At 42.3% G+C, this 20,605-nt stretch overlaps 3 protein-coding genes across 5 annotated transcripts in view; 2 read left to right on the top strand and 1 right to left on the bottom strand.

Moving 5' to 3' along the window:
- The first annotated feature begins 89 nt into the window (after positions 1-89).
- miga2 (mitoguardin 2) lies at positions 90-6,628 on the top strand. 3 transcript variants are annotated; one of them, XM_011604648.2, is made up of 16 exons: positions 90-162; positions 2,154-2,356; positions 2,448-2,658; positions 2,750-2,865; positions 2,946-3,066; positions 3,562-3,689; positions 3,833-3,950; positions 4,131-4,237; positions 4,336-4,448; positions 4,566-4,638; positions 4,737-4,823; positions 4,932-5,030; positions 5,203-5,337; positions 5,434-5,487; positions 5,569-5,685; positions 5,791-6,619. In XM_011604648.2, exons 2-16 carry the CDS (start codon positions 2,261-2,263, stop codon positions 5,989-5,991), a joined length of 1,776 nt encoding a protein of 591 aa, XP_011602950.1. In that variant the 5' UTR covers positions 90-162; positions 2,154-2,260; the 3' UTR covers positions 5,992-6,619. The 3 variants fall into 3 exon arrangements, with proteins under 3 accessions (XP_011602950.1, XP_003965339.1, XP_011602949.1); XM_003965290.3 differs by lacking the exon at positions 90-162 and adding an exon at positions 1,356-1,509 and having other exon boundaries at positions 5,791-6,628; XM_011604647.2 differs by lacking the exon at positions 90-162 and adding an exon at positions 1,527-2,044 and having other exon boundaries at positions 5,791-6,628.
- Positions 6,629-8,076: 1,448 nt separating this feature from the next.
- On the top strand, positions 8,077-11,808 carry dolpp1 (dolichyldiphosphatase 1). The gene is made up of 8 exons (XM_003965244.3): positions 8,077-8,229; positions 8,888-8,988; positions 9,111-9,195; positions 9,371-9,470; positions 9,567-9,665; positions 9,825-9,953; positions 10,104-10,193; positions 10,524-11,808. The coding sequence occupies exons 1-8, from the start codon at positions 8,151-8,153 to the stop codon at positions 10,558-10,560; spliced, it is 720 nt and encodes a 239-aa protein (XP_003965293.1). The 5' UTR covers positions 8,077-8,150; the 3' UTR covers positions 10,561-11,808.
- A 6,293-nt stretch (positions 11,809-18,101) lies between these two features.
- ntng2b (netrin g2b) overlaps positions 18,102-20,605 on the bottom strand; it is a 41,277-nt gene continuing 38,773 nt past the window's right edge. The window contains exons 27-28 of the mRNA XM_029837605.1: positions 20,159-20,293; positions 18,102-19,400 (exon numbers count right to left, since the gene is read on the bottom strand). Coding sequence (XP_029693465.1) covers positions 19,183-19,400; positions 20,159-20,293 — 353 coding nt within the window. The 3' untranslated portion in view covers positions 18,102-19,182. The remainder of the gene's footprint in view (positions 19,401-20,158; positions 20,294-20,605) is intronic.

Below are 20,605 nucleotides of genomic sequence, written 5' to 3'. Positions count from 1 at the left end.
CGATTTAAATAAAGCCACACCAGTTCGCTATTTATTCTTTAACTGCAGCTAGCGACGAAAAGAATCGGGCTTTGAATCAACTATAATTTGAAACGTAGATAAGCGCAGTTTAATTTAGGAACTTCTCAGCGTAGTTTTCTGATATTTAGATCGAAGCTTCCGGTAAGTCTTTTAGCACCAAAGCACAAATAATGATTCAACGGTGAGAAATTATGCATTCATGCAGCTTGAGTTATGTAATTATTAATGTGCGTATTCTTATAAAAACTGAAATAGCAGAAAATAATGTACATAAGCCTGTCTAAATTTGCATTTATTTTGAAAATCAGGAAGCAAACGTTCGGTATTAGTGTTGACTTGGTCGCCCCAAAGTGGTAATGGTGCGTTCAATGATCCTCGTAAACGGCTTTTTCTGTGCTCCTTAAAACGTAGTAATGTTGGATCACTATGGAAAGGAAGACAAAGAAGTGTCTGTCTATAACTGAATGCGTAACTACGAAGAATAAATAAGTAAGAACAAAAAAATCTGGAATCTGGTACATCACCAGGTTATAATGATTCGATTTAATTTTATGATTGTTTCCTGAATGTGTCATTAAAGTCTATTCATATTGTTTTGCTAAAAATCAGACAAATGCCAGCTGTAAACTAACCTCCCTTGGAAGAGGTATTTTCACTAGTGTGACAAACTGTCCTGTTAGCACCTCCGCCAAAGAGTTTAAGTGACCGGTAGAGTAAATTAAGTGTTGGTTAGCACTGTTGCCTCACAGCAAGAAGGCCCTGGGTTCGATCCCCGGTTGGGACTGAGGCTGGGGACTTTCTGTGTGGAGTTTGCATGTTCTCCCTGTGCCTGCGTGGGTTCTCTCCGGGTACTCCGGCTTCCTCCCAGTCCAAAGACATGCATGATTGGGCATTAGGCTAACTGGAAACTCTAAATTGCCCGTAGGTGTGAGTGTGAGAGAGAATGGTTGTTTGTCTATATGTGTTAGCCCTGCGATTGACTGGCGTCCAGTCCAGGGTGTACCCTGCCTCCGCCCATTGTGCTGGGATAGGCTCCAGTCCCCCCGTGACCCTCAGTGGAGGAACAAGCGGTAGAAAGTGAGTGAGTGAGTGAGTCAAAAGCTTAAGAAGTTTTTAATAAAATTTTCATGAAATGTTGACAATGGACCAAGAGTCACAATATGTAAAGGATTGACCTGTTTGGCGATGTTTCTCCTTCAATTCATTTCTTTTGAAAATATTTGAACGAAAGGATACATTTTATAACTTTTGAGTTGACCAGCCTGTACCATGCTCTCTGATTTACGAAATGAAAGCGCTTGCTTTTGGCATCTTTATCTCGATTGGTCAGAGAACAACGCATCCGTCTGTATCCGTCCTCTGATTGGTCAAGAGTCCTGTCAATATTCCTCCCGTCCTAAAACGCCCACCAGAGCAAAAAGTTAGTGTGCGGCTCACACTGACTGGGACACGGGAATATGCCCTTGCTTCCTGTATTGGATGCTCACGGTATGTACGTGTGTGAGGGATTATGTTATTAGCGGTGCTGACGGTGAGCTGGTTATAGTGTCCCTGAAGCTTCTGATGTGTCAGGTTAAATCCACACCACCAGCGTTAGGCTGATGATTTGGTGCGAACTGACAGATGCGCTAGGCTAGCTACACCTGCGAGCTAACATTAGCATGGTTGCCAGGGGTTGTACACAGCTTCTTAGTTTTACTTGTGAATAACACAATTTTCCGACAGTCTAGACTGGTTTGAACTTAGAAATGGAAATCTATAAGTTCCAAATACAGTTGGCAGAATCGAGATAACTGCTTTGCTCATAATCAGCCTATTCAATATCCAAACTTGACATGTTTGTCTTTGTTTTATTTAAAACTTGGGTTAGAATACCATGAATGAACAATCTGGTTTAATTTTAAAGCCACATTTTTTGTACTAAATTTAGCTAAAGTAGGTGCAGCTGCATTCCAGACTGATAAGATCTATTGCTGTCCAGCTTGAAAGAAATCTCAATATTTGTCCTTGTTCAACGTCAATGGCAAGTTTACTTAGCCTCCTCGGACAGACTTACTTTCGTAATCACATATATTTGCAGCTCTTCATTTGCGCAGTTCCAATGTAATGCAAAAATTTCTTTTCTGCATCAGGGTGGTGGATCCGTAGCCAGACACGACCAATGGGAAGTGCAGAGCTGGCTGATCTGTCCTTGTGAATTTCAGTGAACTTCAGAGAACTGTGGCTTTATTTTTTTGAGATGTCACTCAGACAAGCGGAAGGGATGTCCATTGCCCAGGCTTTGGCAATGACGGTAGCAGAGATCCCAGTGTTCCTTTATTCCACGTTTGGACAGGTAAACATTTGAAATATGGGACCATGATGTACATCGTGGTACACAAACATGATTAACATATCTCTGTATCCTTTACCCCCCCTGCTTGCAGTCTATTTTTTCTCAGCTAAAGCTTACGCCAAGCTTGAAGAAGGTGTTGTTTGCCACTGCACTGGGCAGTGTTGCTCTGGCCCTGACTGCTCATCAGCTAAAAAGGCGGGGAAGAAAAAGAAAACAGACAATAAAGGCAAAGGAAGGCCAGAAAACAGTGGGAATACCTGAAGCACTGTTAAAGACAGGAAGGCCCTCATCATTAAAAAGAGGTTAACTAAAAATATATATGGGTGTTTCAAAATGTAATTTCTGAATGAAGTAAAAGGGTACAAGCATTTCAAGATGTGTTTCTCTGTACAGTTTCAGTTAGTGGCCGACAGATGATGAGTCCCAGCACTCGGAGCAACGACACCTTAAGTGGAATTTCTTCTCTGGCTCCCAGTAAACACTCAAGTTCCTCACACAGCCTGGCATCGGTCAGTTTTTCAATGCTATGCTCATTTTACTGGTTTCATGTTTCCCCCAGGTTTCTAATGTTTCTCTCTTATGTGTGCAGTTGCGTGTTCCGAGCTCTCCAAATCAATCTGCTAACCCACCCGCACCATGGGAAGCAGAGCCTGTGGTGGAAGAGTCAGCAGTAGTAGAGGATGCGAATGTAGAGAATCTTTATTTGATGGGTAAGTAGTTTTCATTTCTCCTGACTTGATGAAATACACATTATGACTTATGTAATTAGGTGTGTAAAGCATGTGACCATGGAACAAACGCTTGTCTTCTGCAGTATGTGAAGAAATGAATACCACATATCTTACTAGCATTATGGCATTTCACACATATCAGCTTAGCCTCTCTGAACCCCAAGTATTGCCCCTAAATTAGAAAATATGAAGTTATTACTTGTATTTCCAGTATTATTCAATCTGCATTACAACTGTATATACCGGTACTGTAAATAATACCTTTTACACCATGAAGGCAGAGGTCATCTCCTCTGCTTGATAATGGAGAATTCAGTGGATCATTTTTTAATTTTGCAGATTTACAAGCATAAATCTTTTTAAAGAATATATTTGATCTCCTGAAACTTCTAAGAAATAAAATAAAAAATTGGCAGAATTTTTGTCATAGATAAAACCCTTACAAAATACGCATCACTTATTTTCCAACACTAGGGATGGAGCTGTTTGAGGAAGCGTTAATAAAGTGGGAACAAGCCCTGAATATTCGCCATCATACCCGCTCGACCTCCAGCAACAACAGCCTCTCTCTGCAGGGGGCAACATGTGGAGACCTTCCTGTGGTAATCATCGTTCTTCAGTTGAATAAAATACAGCTTGAAAGTCTTATGTCACAATACCACATTAGTGCAAATATAATTGAATTGCCATAAAAAATATATATATTTTAGCTAAATTATATATGTATATATTGGTGCAATTACAGGCTGAAACACGTAACAAAGTATTTGCTGAGAAGCTAGAGACACTACTCCACAGGGCATATCACCTTCAAGAAGATTTTGGCAGCAGCATCCCATCAGAAAGTGTTTTAGCAGACTTTGGTAAGTCATTATGAGCTTTTCAATGGCAGAACTGATTTTAAAATATCCGATTGTAACGTGCAGGTTTACTGAATCAAACACATGTTAATTAAAATTCACTTTGATCTGCTACAACCTTAAACTGACAAGGGCTCATGACTGTATTTGGTAATTATCCAGGGTGCTTTCTTTTGTTTGCAGAGAGTGACGGAACACTTACCTTGCCTAAAGTCGAAAGTTTCCAAAGATTACGAGATGATGATGCGACTACTATTTCCTCTGATGATTCCTTCTTCTCAGCTGCAGAGGTCAGTACAGTTTTCAGTTATTACACTTACTGTCTAACAACCATCTCATTTTTCCCCCATATCATACTTTTTTTTTGAGCTTTGCCTGTTTTGCGCAGCTGTTCCAGGCCATGACTCTGGAAGAGGTCTATCAGCCGCTGAAGCCAGCAGCTCTTTACGAAGAAGCACTGTGCTTGGTCCGGGAAAACAAGGTGCACTATAGATCCCTGAGGTAAATGTATAGAAATGAACACTGAACTTAACACCAAGACCATCTAAACTCTAAGTCTATATTATTACAATATTTAAAAATATAGTTTATTTGAGTTTTTTCTTTTTCTTCTAACAGGACTGACTTACTTGAATGTTTCGGTGACCAAGATTACCTTGCCAAGCTACACTGTGTGAGGCAGGCATTCCAGGTCTGTTTTAGCTCAAACCAAATATGCTAAAGGAGCCCGCTGCCAACAGAGCAACTGAATTATAGTTGTCCTACTTAACAGCCAAATTATTTTTTTAGGCCCTTTTGTTAGATGAAACCCATCGCACATTCTTTATGGAGACCGGTAAGCAGATGATTACAGGGTTGATGGTGAAGGCTAACAAGGTAAACAATTTCTCTTGGATCTTCAGCATGCTTCTTTTGTAAGGCCTATAGATTTACATTTATTAACTAAGCTGTTTCTGTGTTTGTAATTTGCTACTTTTACATCAGAGTCCCAAAGCCTTCTTGGAGAGCTATGAAGATATGCTGCTTTACACTCAGAGAGACGAAACATGGCCCATCACAAAAATGGAGCTGGAGGGCCGAGGGGTGAGTAAGACTCCTGCGAGCACATCTGGTGCATTTATTGGACAGTCTCTCCACCAGCTGGTATCTAGTGGAATTACATTGAAACATCATCAGAGCTGTGGGCTTCCTAGCTAGAAACTCATCAGAGGTTGTTTTGTATTGAAGCGTTTATTTGCTCTTGCGTTCCCTGCAGGTGGTCTGTATGAACTTCTTTGATATTGTGTTGGACTTCATCCTGATGGATGCCTTTGAAGACCTGGAAAGCCCTCCCTCGTCAGTAGTCGCTGTGTTAAGGAACCGCTGGCTGTCCGACAGCTTTAAAGAAACGGTTATTTAACACACATTCATGTGCTCGTGCACAACAAACACGCCGTGTTAATTTAGTTGTGGGTTATTCTAACAGATAATTTGTTTTTCCTGTTAGGCTCTGGCAACAGCTTGCTGGTCTGTACTTAAAGCAAAAAGGCGTCTTCTTATGGTGAGCTTGAACTGGTGAATGCATCTTCTGAATAATGTCCCTGTAGATCCTGACGGCAGGTTCCTGTATCCATCTCTATAGGTTCCTGATGGCTTCATCTCCCATTTTTATGTCATATCAGAACATGTCAGCCCTGTTTTAGCTTTTGGGTTTTTGGGTCCCAGGCAGCATCTAAGTGAAGTTTGTACAATCTTCAAGGTAAGAACTGGTTGTAAAAGTAGTCTGTACTGGGTTGAAGATGCTTGCATACACAGCAACCAATATGTGTGAATGATTTTCATCTTTCCCTCCTTTTCACTGCAGCAACAAATTGTGCAGTATCTTAAGGACATGTTTGATCACGACAAGGTTCGCTTCTCCTCCACTCAGTCCTTGGCTGAGGACATTCTGAACCTTTCCCACCGCCGGAGTGAGATTTTACTGGGTTATCTGGGAATCGATAGCCTTGTGGAGGTCAATGGCACGCTGCCACAAGAGACACATGGCTCTCTGGACCCCCACTGAGATAACTTTGAGGTCACCAATGTCTTCACTGGGATTACACTGAATATAGTTGGGCTAAACTGCAGATGACTTCAAGACTAAGCTCACCTCAACACTGCATCTCCTTCAAGACTTGACTGAACCAGCATTGATGGCTCATTCATCTGTTTTCAGACACAGCAGATGAAATCATTTCCAGACCTTCAGTGTCTCTTGGCAATCAACTACTGAGGGACACATGAGGGATAGTACACGTCATTTTTCCTTTAATATCAGCTGCTGTTTTGGGTATGAACAAAGCCTACTGTGGTCATTTAATCTTGGATATATATCCTCCTATGGCTGCTCTGATTTATTTTTATTTTTTTTTAAAAATTAAAATCACCCCAAAAGGAGTGATACATTATAACTGTCTATGCATCTGACAAATGGTATTAACCAGGATATATCCATGTCATGCATTGTTTTGTGTTAAAAGAGGAACTTTTAAAAAAACAAACAAGAGCATTCTGAACAAATTTGGAAACAAGACCTGACATAAAGTAGATGTCTCGGCAATAATGGTAATTCTTTGAAAATTGACAAAGTATTTGGGCTAATTTGATTGGCTCAAGAAGGCTATAGTGTCACATGTGATATTGTCTTAAATGTAAAAAAAGAAAAAAGTAATATTCTATTAAGTTAAAGCTTGGTTAATGCCAAAAACATAAGGTATGCCAAAAATGAATTAACGCTGGGGACAAACTATGAGATTAGGGCACATACGGTTATGTGAAGATGAAAATCAGTTTTATTAATTTAAGAATGGTGTTCTTCAGAAATGTTAAATGTTACTGACATTAAACTGAGTTGATTCACTCAATACATCATTTCCACAGTGGGCATGAGGAGTGCAGGCAACTACAACAAGCAAGCCTGTAATGGAATGTGATAGATGTGTCTAAATCTGTTGACACTGTCAGAATCTCTATATGTAAACATGATATTATATATGTTGATGAGTTCATGTGGACCTTCAGTGAAGTACCAGACATTGTGACCTGCAAAGAAAACGGGCTAAGATCTACCCGAGCGTTCCAACTTCACCTCTGTGAATGCAGCTTTGTCATTAATTTTTGTTCAAAGTGTCAAAGGTGAAACATGAATAGCGGCACAGAATGTACAAGTGTATGTCAGGGATGAAAAGGGATAAATATTCTGAATTGGAGTCTTTGCTTCATAAATATCACATTACTTTTGTTTCTATAGATTGTCTGGCACATCTTCGTTGGAAATTGTAGGTGTTGTGTTTGCAATCCAAATGTGTGCCACAATTTAGCAACACTGTAGGGTTCTCTTTCTGTTAAGGCTCAGTTTTGATGCTCGTGGCATTTTGCACTTTAACAGGAGGGGAAAGGTGCAGGGATAGTTGACGAGTTTTAAATTTCCCAAAACATTCAGAAATATCTAACTTATTGTACATTAGGCTGTAATTTTTATGTTTTAACATGATGCACTGTATAAAATGTCCCATTATTCCATTTGCACCATGCTGGTAAATGGTAAATGTTTTGCCCTAAAGTGTCATTTTTTTTAGAAAGGAATTTGGATGTTAACAGCAAAGAGGCTGCATCCATCTGTATCTTTACACGCTAAGCTTTACCTCTAGCTGACTTATTAATTGGTTTTAAAGTCCCAATTAGAAATAGGGTAAACATATAAAGGAAATTCGAATCATCTTCTGTTTGTTTTTTAATCACTGTGGTACAAGTGTCCAACTCAAGCCTTTTGTATTTACTGTTGTTAAATTATTATGCCAGCATACACTGTAAAAGGATTCTCCATATTATTTTTTTCAATAAACTATATTTAGTATTCAATTCCCAAATTGAGGGATTTTTGTGTTTCACTGGAAAACATACAAACACATTACCTTTTCCCAACTCATCATGTTAAACTATGATAATAACAAATATTGTTAGGTTTATTTCTGAATGAACGCCTCTTTTTGCTTTTATATGGTGTTCTGAACTTTTTTTTTTTCATTCAATAATTGTTCTCTATGGAGCTCGGCTCTCCAGCGGGGTGTTCAGCGGGGATTGGACGGCTCCTCCGCCGCCGGCCCCGCAGCTCTGCTCGGCTATTGGTCGGACGCAGGTCTGGGGCGTTTCACTGGGGCTACCCGGTTGTGTCCGGGTAAGATGGCGCTAGACGAACAACAGTGCTCGGCACCACCTCGATGGCGGTCTATATCTTTGACACACGTCGAGTTCCCCGAGGGTATGTACGCTCAGAATGGTAGTTTAACTATCGAAGTTGTATTGACAGGCCGTCGCTTTTTAATTTTCGAAGTGTGCGTGTGTTCGCGTACTGCTGAATGGACACAGCCGTTGGCGAGTCTGCCAAATTGTGAGCCTCTGTCAAACGCGGAGCGCAGCGGGGAATGTATTCCGGACTGCCAAATATTGAGCCGATGCCGCATGCGCAGTCGGTGACCACATCCACAATGAAGGCTAGTTAGCACATTAGCTAACACTTTACATTTTTGCTTCGATGTGATTTCTTAGGAATTTGCGCTCTCTCGCACTTACTTGACAAAACTAACTAGTACCGACAAATACGTAATTTGCAGTAAAGAGTAAAACGGTTGCTATTTATCGTTAAATGAGTATAGCCAAGAATGGCTAACGCAGCTAGCTTCTTGGCCTGATAATGATAAGTACATCGCGAAAAATTACATTGTTCCGAGCTGTCTGTAGGAACATATTCAAATACTGGTTTGGCGTTTTGGTGCTTGCTTAGACGCTTGACAACTGTTCCTAAATTCGGTTAAGTTTTCAATTAACTGAGGTTCACCTGGAAGTGTCACTCCCACTTTTAGATGAGTGGACTTACTGGTTTTAGGTGTCTCTTGACAAATTCTGCTCCTGTTTAACAGGAGATCTGACTGGACGGGTTCTGGCCTACATCACTCTCCTCCCCATTGCAATCCTTGTTGGTTTTGTCACACTCATAGTGTTTAAACGGGAATTGCACACGGTGAGTACTGTACATGCTCCTTATGTTTAGAGAAGAGAATGCAAGGCTGTGGGGCTATTAGGATGTCACCCCTACTTTGCTTTGCAGATTAACTGCAACACTAACCCTAATTTGCTTTGCAGATTTCCTTCTTTGCAGGGCTCATCCTGAACGAAGTTGTGAATTTTGTGTTCAAGCACATTGTCAGAGAGCCGCGCCCATGTGCAGGTAAGTGAAGCAATTAGCCACTTGCTTTGTGCAGAGCTGGCAGCGTTGCAGGTGCACAGAGATGTCAAACATGCCTTCTAATTTTAGATGCGTGATAAAATTCCTGCGTTTTCAGAGTTTCCGTCAGAGCGAACAGTTTGCTAAATGCACCTTTTATTTTTCTGTCTTCCTGCAGGGACTCATGCAAGTGTGCCCTCAGAATATGGGATGCCCTCCAGTCATTCCCAGTTAATCTGGTTCTTTGTTGTTTACTTCTTTCTTTTTCTTTATTTAAGGTGAGCCTTTCTCTTCTGTGTTTGTGGGAGGGTTAAAGTTTTATAGTTTTTTCAGTATCTTGTATTTAATTTAAAATCTAATAATCCGTTTTTCAGAATGCATCAAACGAACAACGCTCGGTGTGTGGACCTGCTATGGAGACATATACTGTCTATCATCCTTTTGGGCCTAGCCTTATCAGTCTCGTACAGCAGGTAAATTACACACTATTTTTGAACGCGGACAAAGATAAGGTTTTGAAAATAGTTTCACTCACAAGCGACCAGTTTGACCTACAAAGGTAAATAGGTTCCATGATGTCACAACCACAAATTAATGCTGTTTCCTTCCCTTTGTTTCCTTTTCCTTTTCAGGGTTTACCTGTTGTATCACTCTTGGAGCCAGGTTATCTACGGTGGAGTGGCTGGTAGTACTTTTGGCATAATCTGGTTCTTTTTTACGCAGGAGGTGCTGACACCAATCTTCCCCAAAATAGCAGCATGGTATGTCGTGCTCTCATTTCTCTGCTTCCTTCTCATGTCACAGGGGAAGATAATCCAATCTCAGTCTGAATAACTGGATGAACTTGTCTACTTCATGTGTGGCTGCTATATAAATCTTGATTCTGGATTGCCTTTTTCATTATTTGATAGGCCAATTTCGGAGTACTTTCTGGTGCGAGACACAAGTCTGATCCCCAACATCTTATGGTTTGAGTATACAGTCACCCGATCAGAGGCGAGGTAAGCTGCTGCATTGGTCTCGTGAGACATTCAATCTTACTGAAGTTATGCGTGCAATGAGTAAAGGTTATGAAGACTCGCCTAAAGTTTTGTGACTCATACTTTCCCATATACGTGTATGCTTCCTGTCTTCTACCATTTGATGAGTTGCAGACCTGTTCTGTGCCTCAGAGGAATGCAGAATGTGGTTGTACATGTCTATGTGGCGGTGAATTCAGTATACATGTTGTCTCTAGTTGTCCCCAGGATAATTGGATTATAGTTGCCTTTATGTGCAAAACAGACAGACCAAGCATTTATTCTGTACATCTCTTCTTTTTTCTCTTCCAGGAACAGACAACGAAAGCTTGGAACAAAACTTCAGTGATCTCCTAATTTCCTTTGTGTGGATTTAGAACCACCGTCACCTACTCAAGCACACATACACACGCAAACAAACGCTCACAGCAGAACCACACTGGAGAACCACCATTTTGGACAGACGCGGTTGTTCGGAGTAAAGGGCAAAAAAAAAAAGTTTACAGGTGGTGAAAGAGTGCCTGGACCTGTCCTGGAGCCTGCAGCCTGACCAAGTCCGTCCACACGCCTCTCCTTCTTGTACAGCTTGCCCCAAATGCTCTTCCGTGCATGCAAGACTGTGCGAGAGGTATACTATTTAATGATAGATTAATATATATTTTAACTATAAGTGCACGTTGACAGTAAACAGTGTACTGTAAGAAATTCACGGGGCCTAAATGAAGGCTGTGATCAAGTTTAAAATAAATTGGTGGGTGTCATTTCCGCATGTATTTAGTGATTCTTTTTTTTTTCCTTTTTTTTTTTAGAAAAGCAATTCTGATGGATAGCTGGTGGGACAAGGGGTTGGTTATGGTTTTTCATTGTTATATAAAAAGAACAATTTCTTAAAAATGGTTATGTAATATACATGGAAATTTGCACTTTTGAAATTTACAAGAAAAACGGGACTAACACTAGTTAATGTTTAAGTTTCCTCTTTTCCCTCATTGGTCTTTGTTTCTGTGAGTGTCTATTGCCCCCGATTCTGAAGCTGATCTACAAACTGTAAATTTCCTGTACCTTCCATACTAACGAGCATTGCGGTCGTGTTTTCTGTCCACATTCGCATTCGGGGATAACGAGACCGCGTCACAACAGCCGGTTTTCGTTGTTGATCACACTTTGGACCGAGGCGGTGTTTTCCCGCTTCATAGTAGCAACCTGGGAACAGAATTCTGGAAAATAATTCTTTCTTTTTCAGTTTGTCTGTCTGCATCTGCAGAGAACCTTAGTACCTGCATTTTTAAAGATACATTCCATTTTTCAGGGTGGGAGGGATGGCGGTTAGGACTGCTGAGGGGGTAGGTTTTCTTTTTATCTTTAAAAGTAAGAAAAATAGCCTCAGGTCAGCTGTAGCATGTGATTATGCTTGATTCCTCACAGCTCACTGCAGTCAGTGTTGGAAACTGTCAAGTGGACACCTGCAGCTGAATTAAAACTGTCATATCATGAGCTCCACAAAGGGAAGTCATTCTCTTAGACTGATTTGGGTTTTTTTGTTGTTTTTCATGTGTAAACTATATCAGGCTGAATAAAAATGTGTTTATGTACAAGAGATTGTTCCAGTGTTTTAAATGCGATGTCATCTTTTATGTATTCGTACGGAGTTTATTTTAAACATTGCAGTGTAGCTCCCGGAGCAAATGTGGTGCTTGAGTCAGATTTATTGAGCCTCGACTCGTTGCATCGTTCATTATTGCCTGAAGGATGGGCACTTTACAACATCAAAATGTGCCTGAATTGGCTTGAAAAAATAGGGTGGGAACAAATTTTTGTACAAAAGAGCATTTGGTGTGTTGAGATGGAGAAAGATCAAGTTGTGCCTTTGTGTTCATTTTGATCTACTATTGGAATCTTCAATAACCTTCATAAATTAGGATTGGCTCTTTTTATTTTTGAGATTGCTGCACATTAAGCAATCCATTCACGCTGGGTTGTGGGCTCGTGCGAGGTGTGTTTAGTTCCTCTGATGATGGTGTAATGCTTTTCTCTTCCTAAAATCTAATACTCATGATGGCTGAACACTACTTAAGAGAGCACTTTTGATCCTCCTGACTTGCTGAGCACTAAAGCCACATCTGCCCTATTTAAATGACTCCTTCCATTCTTGTTTTACATTTCAGGACTAACCTCAGCCTATCCCCAAACGTCCACTGGGAATGGACACAGCCCAGATATAAATGATGAAGGCCTTTTCCTATTTCTGCCTTCCCTCTTCTGACTCAATTTGGATGAAGCAGTGGTGCAGAGAGCACGCCGGTCACATACTGTATGTGTTTCACTGAGCAGAGTCTGAGTTGTACTTTTATTTAGGTGTCGCTTTGTGGAAAGTTTAACAATCAAGTCCTCATTCATTGAATATAATTTGAGAAATAAGGTCCTCAAAATTTCCAAAATTTTACAATAAATGATTTATTCATGTGTCCAAGGGCAGAGGGCACATCTGCAGATTTACTATTGACATGACTCAGTCATCAAGGAGTAGGACCATCTTTAGGATTTACTACTCTATATAATGTGTACAAATGCACGTGGAACTACATGTTTGTTCTTATTTATTCTCCATCTCTCACATTTATTGAAGTATTGTCTTTGCACTTGCATTTTCAAAATAAAATGATCAATCTGGGTGTGGTTCACCATTTCCCCACTTGGGCGCGCCACATACTGTTCTGAAATCTTGACGAGAAGTCATCGGGGGTTAGTTCAAGGACAAAACAAAAGTCAACTGTCCTGAAAGATATTGTTGATATGAATACATACATATAAACCTGATAAGGTCCTCATTTTTTACTGTTATATTAGTTGCACGTTGTGGGCTGTCTGCAATACAGCTGAATTAATTGATGAAATCAAGCAGTAATTATTGCTCCAAAATAGCACCACAGCACCTTCTGTGTCTCCATCTTCAATCTGATCCCTCATTTTATGTGTTTTTGTAACGTTTTACTGAGGAAAAAATGAAGATGATTTACTGGATCCAACAATTAGCCCTAATTTTAATATTGCAACGGGAAGAGAGCAAATAAACATGGCTCAAGCTGGCACCTTTTCCCTCCCTGCATTTGTTTTGCTGAATTCACAAAATCATGTAGTGTTTAATTTAAAGTCCTGTATGAGTGCGATCTGATTTGTTGACTCGATTGAATAACCGATGCGAACCAACCAGAACTGTGAGTTTTCTTTCCCCCTGTTGTCTGAGTACTTTTGAAATAAGGGACGAAAACACATCAAAGCAAACTTAGATTTGTTATCAATATGATTGGAGCTCGATTTTGTGTTCAGCTTTTCCTCATCGCATTCAGAAACCATCTAGGTCCACCTTCTCATTTCGTGAGCCACCATCAGGCCGAGGCTCAAACTGGGAATGCGAAAGAAAATCCGCCCTAATAAATATAAATGCAGACTAAAATCCTTTTGATGACGAAAGCCTCATGAAACCCCTCCTCACCAGGCTTATGTGTGGCTGCAGACGTGACAATGACGGTCTGTCGGTCCATAATGAAATAAAACACAGCTGCTGGATGCTGGACCCGCATCTAATTCAGCTCAGAACCTGGTGGCGTTCCCGGGACTCTGTCACTAAAATAATCCCCCCCAGCCTGAATGACTAGATCATGATCCTCCTTAATGTGCTCGCTGTGTGTCTTGTCACCTGTTTGTACGTCTGCTCCGTCTTAATAAGGCTGCAGACTTCTCCTCTGAGGGAACTTCAAATTCTGCTCTGCCCGTGGAGAACAGAACCTGATGGAAAACGTTGAGTTGGAATGAGCCAGGACGAATAAAATGTGCCTAAAATGCGCCAAAACGTGCCAGACTTTGCCATGGCAGGTATCCTTTTGTGGACACATAACGCGTGGGACACCTCTGCAGAAACGGGGGGCTCCTCTTGGAGGGGCCGCCTCGTCTCGATGACGGCTGTGACGGACAGCAGTGATCCACGGGGGCGCCACAGGGGGCTCAGTCCGCACGCTTTGATTAATTCCCAGGCTGTCTGACAGCATCATGAATATTTGGTCACACTGACACCCACTAAATGTTGCCCGTCTCTCATTAAAACCTACGGTACGTGTCTGATGTTTTCATGAGCTCAGCAGAGGCTTAAATAGCAGATCCAACACGTTTTTGGGCCCCTTGTGCATCAAATTACATGTAAATATTTCAGGGATAAACTGTCCCATATTGTTTCAGTCAATTTGTGGAACAAACTCCCAAATATACAGGTCTGGGCTTTGTCCTTTAAATCTCATCATGATAGCATTAGTGGATGTTTTTGCATTATGCTTTTATTTATTTATTTCTTTTTGCAGCGCAGACTGCATTGCAGATCTAATAATGTTTGGCAGAGTTTTAGCTCTCCTGTCCTGGGGGAGCCTCCTGGCGCTGCCTAGTCAATAACACGGCCTGCTGATTGAAAAAAACATCTACAAATCAGATGTTTACAGGCTGTATTTTCATTTTGGCCTTGCGTAGCATCACTGGAAATAACCCTCGACTACCGTCAAAGTGTTTCGCTCTATTCAGGGGGACATTCTCCGACATCACGCCTAATGAGGTTAAGGAAATTTTGGGAAACACACTCGTCTGCAGTCTTAAACAGATTCACACAGGACGATCAATGGTAATCGAATCTGGGCACATTCACCAGAGTCGTGCTTTGTCTGGCCTCGCTTTGCACGGAAGCTATTAGCGAGCCGGACGGTTAACACTAAACCCGAGACCTGTCGAAGCTTTAACCCAGGAAAACTAACGGATACCCGCACAGCCTTTATTTCTGCTGTATCAGTCCTATAAGGGAAAACATTCCCGGGCTTCTGACGGCTGATTCCTGTCACTCCCTGCCAGCGAAAGCAGAAGTGATCCAACACATTCTCGTCATCGCTGGCAGCAGGACAGGACATGATGGCACCGCAGACCTGATGGTCACAGATGGTGCACTTAGGCGCCCCAGAAGCTGCATGCTGACAGGACACAAACGTTACACAAGGAATACTGTTATCTCCTGCTTCCGCTCCAGTCGCTCCAAACGCCGCCGTCACGTCCTCTCCTGGATGTCAGAATCACTACGGAGCTACTTAGGCGCTCCAGTAAATCAGGCAGGTTCTTAGGCCCGGAAGGGGCAAAACCTGTGCATACAGAAATAAATGTGTTATTTATACTTATTAATGTATATATGGATGAAATAATCAGACATATTAGAGTCATCCACAGTTTTAAAATACAGAAATTCCACTGGAAATAGATTTCTAATCATCACTATTTGCTCAGTTTGTGCCACTTCCAGCTGTTTCAGTGGAGGCAAGTGGTCCAGACAAAGTCATGGGGGTTTGAGATAGAACGACAGCAGCCAAAGTGCTCTCTCTCTCTCTCTCTCTCTCTCTCTCTCTCTCTCTCTCTCTCTCTCTCTCTCTCTTTCTCACTCACTCTCTCTCTCTCTCTCTCTCTCTCTCTCTCTCTCTCTCTCTCTCTCTCACTCACTCTCTCCGTGGTTGTTAATGTTTTAATCAGCCGCTCAGGTGCTCCAGTCATTACAGGTGATACCAGGACTGAGGAGATGTGCTGAACCGTACACAGATTCTTTGGGCATGATTTTATTTTAGCATCCTTGAGAACATTTATAGATAATGAGATCTAATGAAACTGGTGGTCGATCCAAATAGGCCCTAACAGGATCATAATTTGGAGTACCAAAAGCCAGCTGCAGTGTGATTTGTGTTTGTTATTTTACTTGCAAAGCAGGGTGTATAGCTGCACATCCCATTTTATATTAGTATTCATGGCAAAACGTTGACCTATTCACAGTTTCCAAAGATCTGAGCTTGATCTTGAGGGAAATGTGCGATGGAGTTGGCAAACTCCCAATTTAAAGTCTGGAACGGCCTCTGGATGTCTTTGCATTTTCTTTAGCTTAGCCTCAGGCTAATCGCCTCGGGCGGACATGTCGGGAACTTGACCAACTAATGGGGAGCAGAGAGGACGCACGCTCGGTGCACTACTGTAAATAACATTTGTGCGCATTCCAACACTTGTGCCATCTCCTGCATGGCGTCTGGCGGAGAGACACCAAATCTCTGCACCAGCCGATGTCAGGCCTCTCAGGCCAACTGTTGCACGCTGCTCTCATGGTGATACATAAATTATTCATGCATATTGACTCAATTTTATTCAGCGATTTTCACAGGCACACTGCCATCGCGCCACTTCGGTGCTAACAGGTGGAGTTTGACATAGACACGGTTTCGCTTACTCCGGTGACGTAGATCACCTTCCACACGCGCTCGGGTTCATGTAGCACTAAATGTCGGGATTGTTTGGTAGTTTCCTGCTTCCTTGGATAATTGTCAGATAGGAATAGCTTCTTTTTTCCCCCTGACGTGACTTGTAAAGGTTTGCTGTTCCCATGTTTGTGTGAACGATGATGAAACCCTGGATCATCTTCACTGAAGCTCCAGAGGAACACTTCGAGGAGGAATCAGGTCATGGACAAGAATCTTTACAACGTTCTGAACTCTGACAGGAACAAACCCATAGTCATATCGCGGTGTGGTTATCTCAAAACAAAACCTCATAAAGGGAATTTTAGGGCAGCCTGAGGGACCCAAATAGAACCCACAGCTGAGAAGAAGCCAGGCAGGCGGAGGTGGTACAGCTGGGAAAACAGGACACGACAGGAAGAGACATGTCACTTTCAATAGACTTAAGACAAACGTATTCATCCGCTGACCTTCTGCACAAATAGACCCAAGTGTTGGCAGGTGCAGAGATGATGCGACTCATCTTATAGCGGTGACACAGCACTTACTTCTGTGTGCTGCTCTCCATCTCTTTAATATGGGGACTGATTGTCTCCGAGGGGGGTCAGATTAGTTGTCACAGTAACATTTACAACACACTGATCACATAAACATTGTGGTATTACATTTCTTCTTACTAAATGGAGCATCAGAAGCTGCAAATGAATGGGCATTCGCTTGTTTTTACAACGTGCTAATATTGAGGGTGGGATGTTCAAATTTTAATCTCCTTTAACTAATAAGAAGCCGTTGTAAAATCTCTATATTATATCCCATATATATTTTAATAGTGTATAACCCGCAGTAGGTGGAGGTTCCTGCCACAGGGCAACATTTCCTGGCACTAATACTGTGCAGCACATAGAGACGTATTCCGTTACATCAGGTCTCAGTGTTCCATATTCGGCTCCCTCCATCGTCTCAATACCCGGGCTCAGATGGGGAGCCCTTCACATACAGAATAGCTAATGCAGCTACTACCAGCTCAGCTTCGTCTTGTCATCTCTCTCAGGCTTAGTCTCGCGTTTCATCTCTGCCATGCTCTCCGTACTTGTGTAATGCAGAACTCTTGTCTATTTATCCGCCGCGTACCTGAGCTGACTCAGCAATAAAACATCCTTCAGTTGTATTTTTCTTTTTTTTTTTTGCAAAGAAAAAGTAAGTTGAAGGGCGTTCCCCCCCCTGCAGCTGCTGCAGATCGACCATCATCAGCATCTGTGAGGCAGAGAGGAGAAATCCTGCAAAGTCGGTCGCTCGGTCTCTCAGGACTGACTGGCAACAGATCTTTAGAATTTATATCACTGGGAAAAAATGAGCAACTGGTGTGCTAGGTTAGCAAGCAACATTTCCAGCATAAACACTGCTTGTTAGCTTTTATTGAATAAAATAGCCGATATTCTCTTATGAGGAAAGCAATGCCGTGTCACACTGTCGGATTTACCCGATTAATAAATATTTAACGCCACATTCATTTAAACTTCCTCTTATGTTTTTTTCCCGCCACTTGAAACAAAAGATTAACGGCACCCCAACGAAATAAAAAGACAAAAAGAAGGCAAATAACAGTCATATTTACTGCAAGATTTACACTCAGTGTAATAAAACGTTCATCTGAAATACTTGTAAATGAAATACAGTTTTTTTTTTATAATTTATTGCAACTCCAAACAAAAATAATTTCTACAAAAAAATATTCAAATCATGTCATATAATGATACGTGGTTGATACCTTTTGCCTTTTTCACAAGTTTAACTCTGATAAATTCTGTTTCCTGAATACTGTGTGAAGATAAAGTCTCGCTAAGTGTGGCAACAATCACTCATTCCTATGACAATCATAATAGTGACTATTTCATTTTTAAATAATTTGTAACTCTCCTATTATATAATATGTATAATTTCAGCGACTTATCAGTGGGCACATTAGATACATTGATCAAAGGTATAATAAAAAAAATAAAAGAAATTCAGCGGGAATTAGATAAATGTCAAATCAAGTCATCTTCTGAGACAAAATGAAACCTGGTTATCGTACGAGTCAGGCCTCAGCAGCGGGGTGGGGGGTGGGGGCGCCTCGCCTCCCGACTCTCCGGTCACGCCGTCACGCTCTCGCAGAGTCCGACCACACGCAAGCTGGCGGAAGCGAGGTCCTGAATGCAGGAGCGCGTGGCGACCCAAAAGGAACGAAACCAAAAAAAGGGTCCGTGTGGTAAAACAGCCATTCCCTCCGAAGTGAAACAGTGGTGGTTTTTCTTTAAATGTTCTGTTTATGCTTTTTGGTTTGATGCACATTGCTCCAGCAGGAATAAAGGGAACAGTGATTGGCATGATTTCTCTCCCTCTGGCTGCATTTCCTGTTTTGCCCGTCGTTTCTTTTGTTTGTCCTATTCACACCTATGCACACGCAATAGCATAACAGTCCTATCAGGGTGTGTGTGTGTGTGTGTGTGTGTGTGCTAGTTGTTGAGTGTGCGCGCGCGCTTTTGCTAGTGTTGCTGTGTGTGCTTCTCCCGAGTCCATGGCCGAGGCGGCTCCGGCCACCCCTGGGTTCCCACTGGCCCCATGTGACACACACCTTCTCACACATATACACACACTCCTTGGTCGGACGAGGGGGGAGGGAGGGGGGTTGTGGCTCAGTGGGGAGTTAACATGGCCAGCATGTGGGCTAGCAGAGTGCAGATCAGCAGTGTGGCGGGGCGCAGGGAAGAGGCAGCGTTGCAGTCCTTGCCCGCCTCGCAGCGGGATTGTTGGCACAGCACCCCCTTAAACTCTGGAGGACAGATGCACTTCTGGTTCTGGAAGCACGTCCCTCCGTTCTGGCACAGGAGCATCTCCTCATCGCAGACGTTTGCTGCAAAGCAGAGACAGACAGGACAGGGAGGGCGGGTGAGGAAGTTACAGAGGTAAGGAGAAAAACCGGCGGGAAAAGGAGAGTGGGGGCGTAAACGACACAAAGGGAGACAAAAGATGTATTGACAAGGAGGAAGACGGGTGTGGGGATGAGCCAGGGAAACGGGAGGAAATAGAGATGAGTGGGGAGGAGTCGAATTTAGGCCAGACAGAAAGAAAGAAAGGAAGGAAGCAGGAGGAAGGAAAGAGGTTAGATGAATTCTCCAGGTTGTCCTTTGGGACATCGACAGGTAACACCTGCTTCTTTACTTTCATGCGCCACTTTTCTATACGTTTTTCCTGCACTTTCTCTAGCAAAGCGTAGGAGTCTCCCATCTCCTTGGTGAGAAATTACGTAAAATGGATTTTCGTTGCATTAAAGCTAATTAGGCTCTGCTGTACTAATATATAAGATGTCCCATATTGTAATGAATGGATGTAGCAGGTGTTTCTGCAGAGGGTTAACTGGTTTATGCATGTAGAACCGTGAAAGGCCCCTGACAACGTGGTGGACGGTCAAGGTGGGTGGTTCCCTGTATTGGGGTTACGAGGTGACAGGTAATCAATTAAAATAGGAGTTATTGCTGCTAATGAGCTACACGATCAAGTCCCACAGGGGTAAATAAACGTGGGGACACGCAGCAGCTAAATGGTCTCCGGGAGGCTGCTGCAATTCATCGGCCCCCGTATTTTTAGACATGAATCCATCATTAAACTCACGATGACAGCCTTGCTTCCAGTAGTATCCTGGCAGGCAGTCGTCACACTTGGCCCCCGCGGCGCCTTCTCTGCACTGACAGAAGCCCGTGCCGTTGCACCGGTCGTGGACAGAACCCATCTGGTTGCAGTTACATTCTGGAGGAAGAGAGGAGGTGGAATGTGAGTGTAACCTTTCACATCTGGCATTAAAATGCATGTGCGTGTGGTTAACTTGCAGCTGAATACAGTTACAGCTAACGGCTGATTGCTATGATGATTTTATGACATCAGTGCTGCGGTATATATAATAATTTGTATTTACCAGAAAGTCAAATCTTCACGGAAACGTCCGCATCCACTGTAATCTGTATTTATGCTGCGTTCACAACCGTTTTTTAAAACTTTAATTGATGCTGTTTTCTCAAGTTTCAGAATGCTGAGCTTTCTCAGAATAAGTGATTCCAACAT

This window comes from Takifugu rubripes, chromosome 6, assembly GCF_901000725.2.
Source record: "Takifugu rubripes chromosome 6, fTakRub1.2, whole genome shotgun sequence".
Taxonomy (NCBI): Eukaryota; Metazoa; Chordata; class Actinopteri; order Tetraodontiformes; family Tetraodontidae; genus Takifugu; species Takifugu rubripes.
Note: the sequence above shows the minus strand (reverse complement) of the source record. Positions and strands in the feature narration are given on the sequence as shown.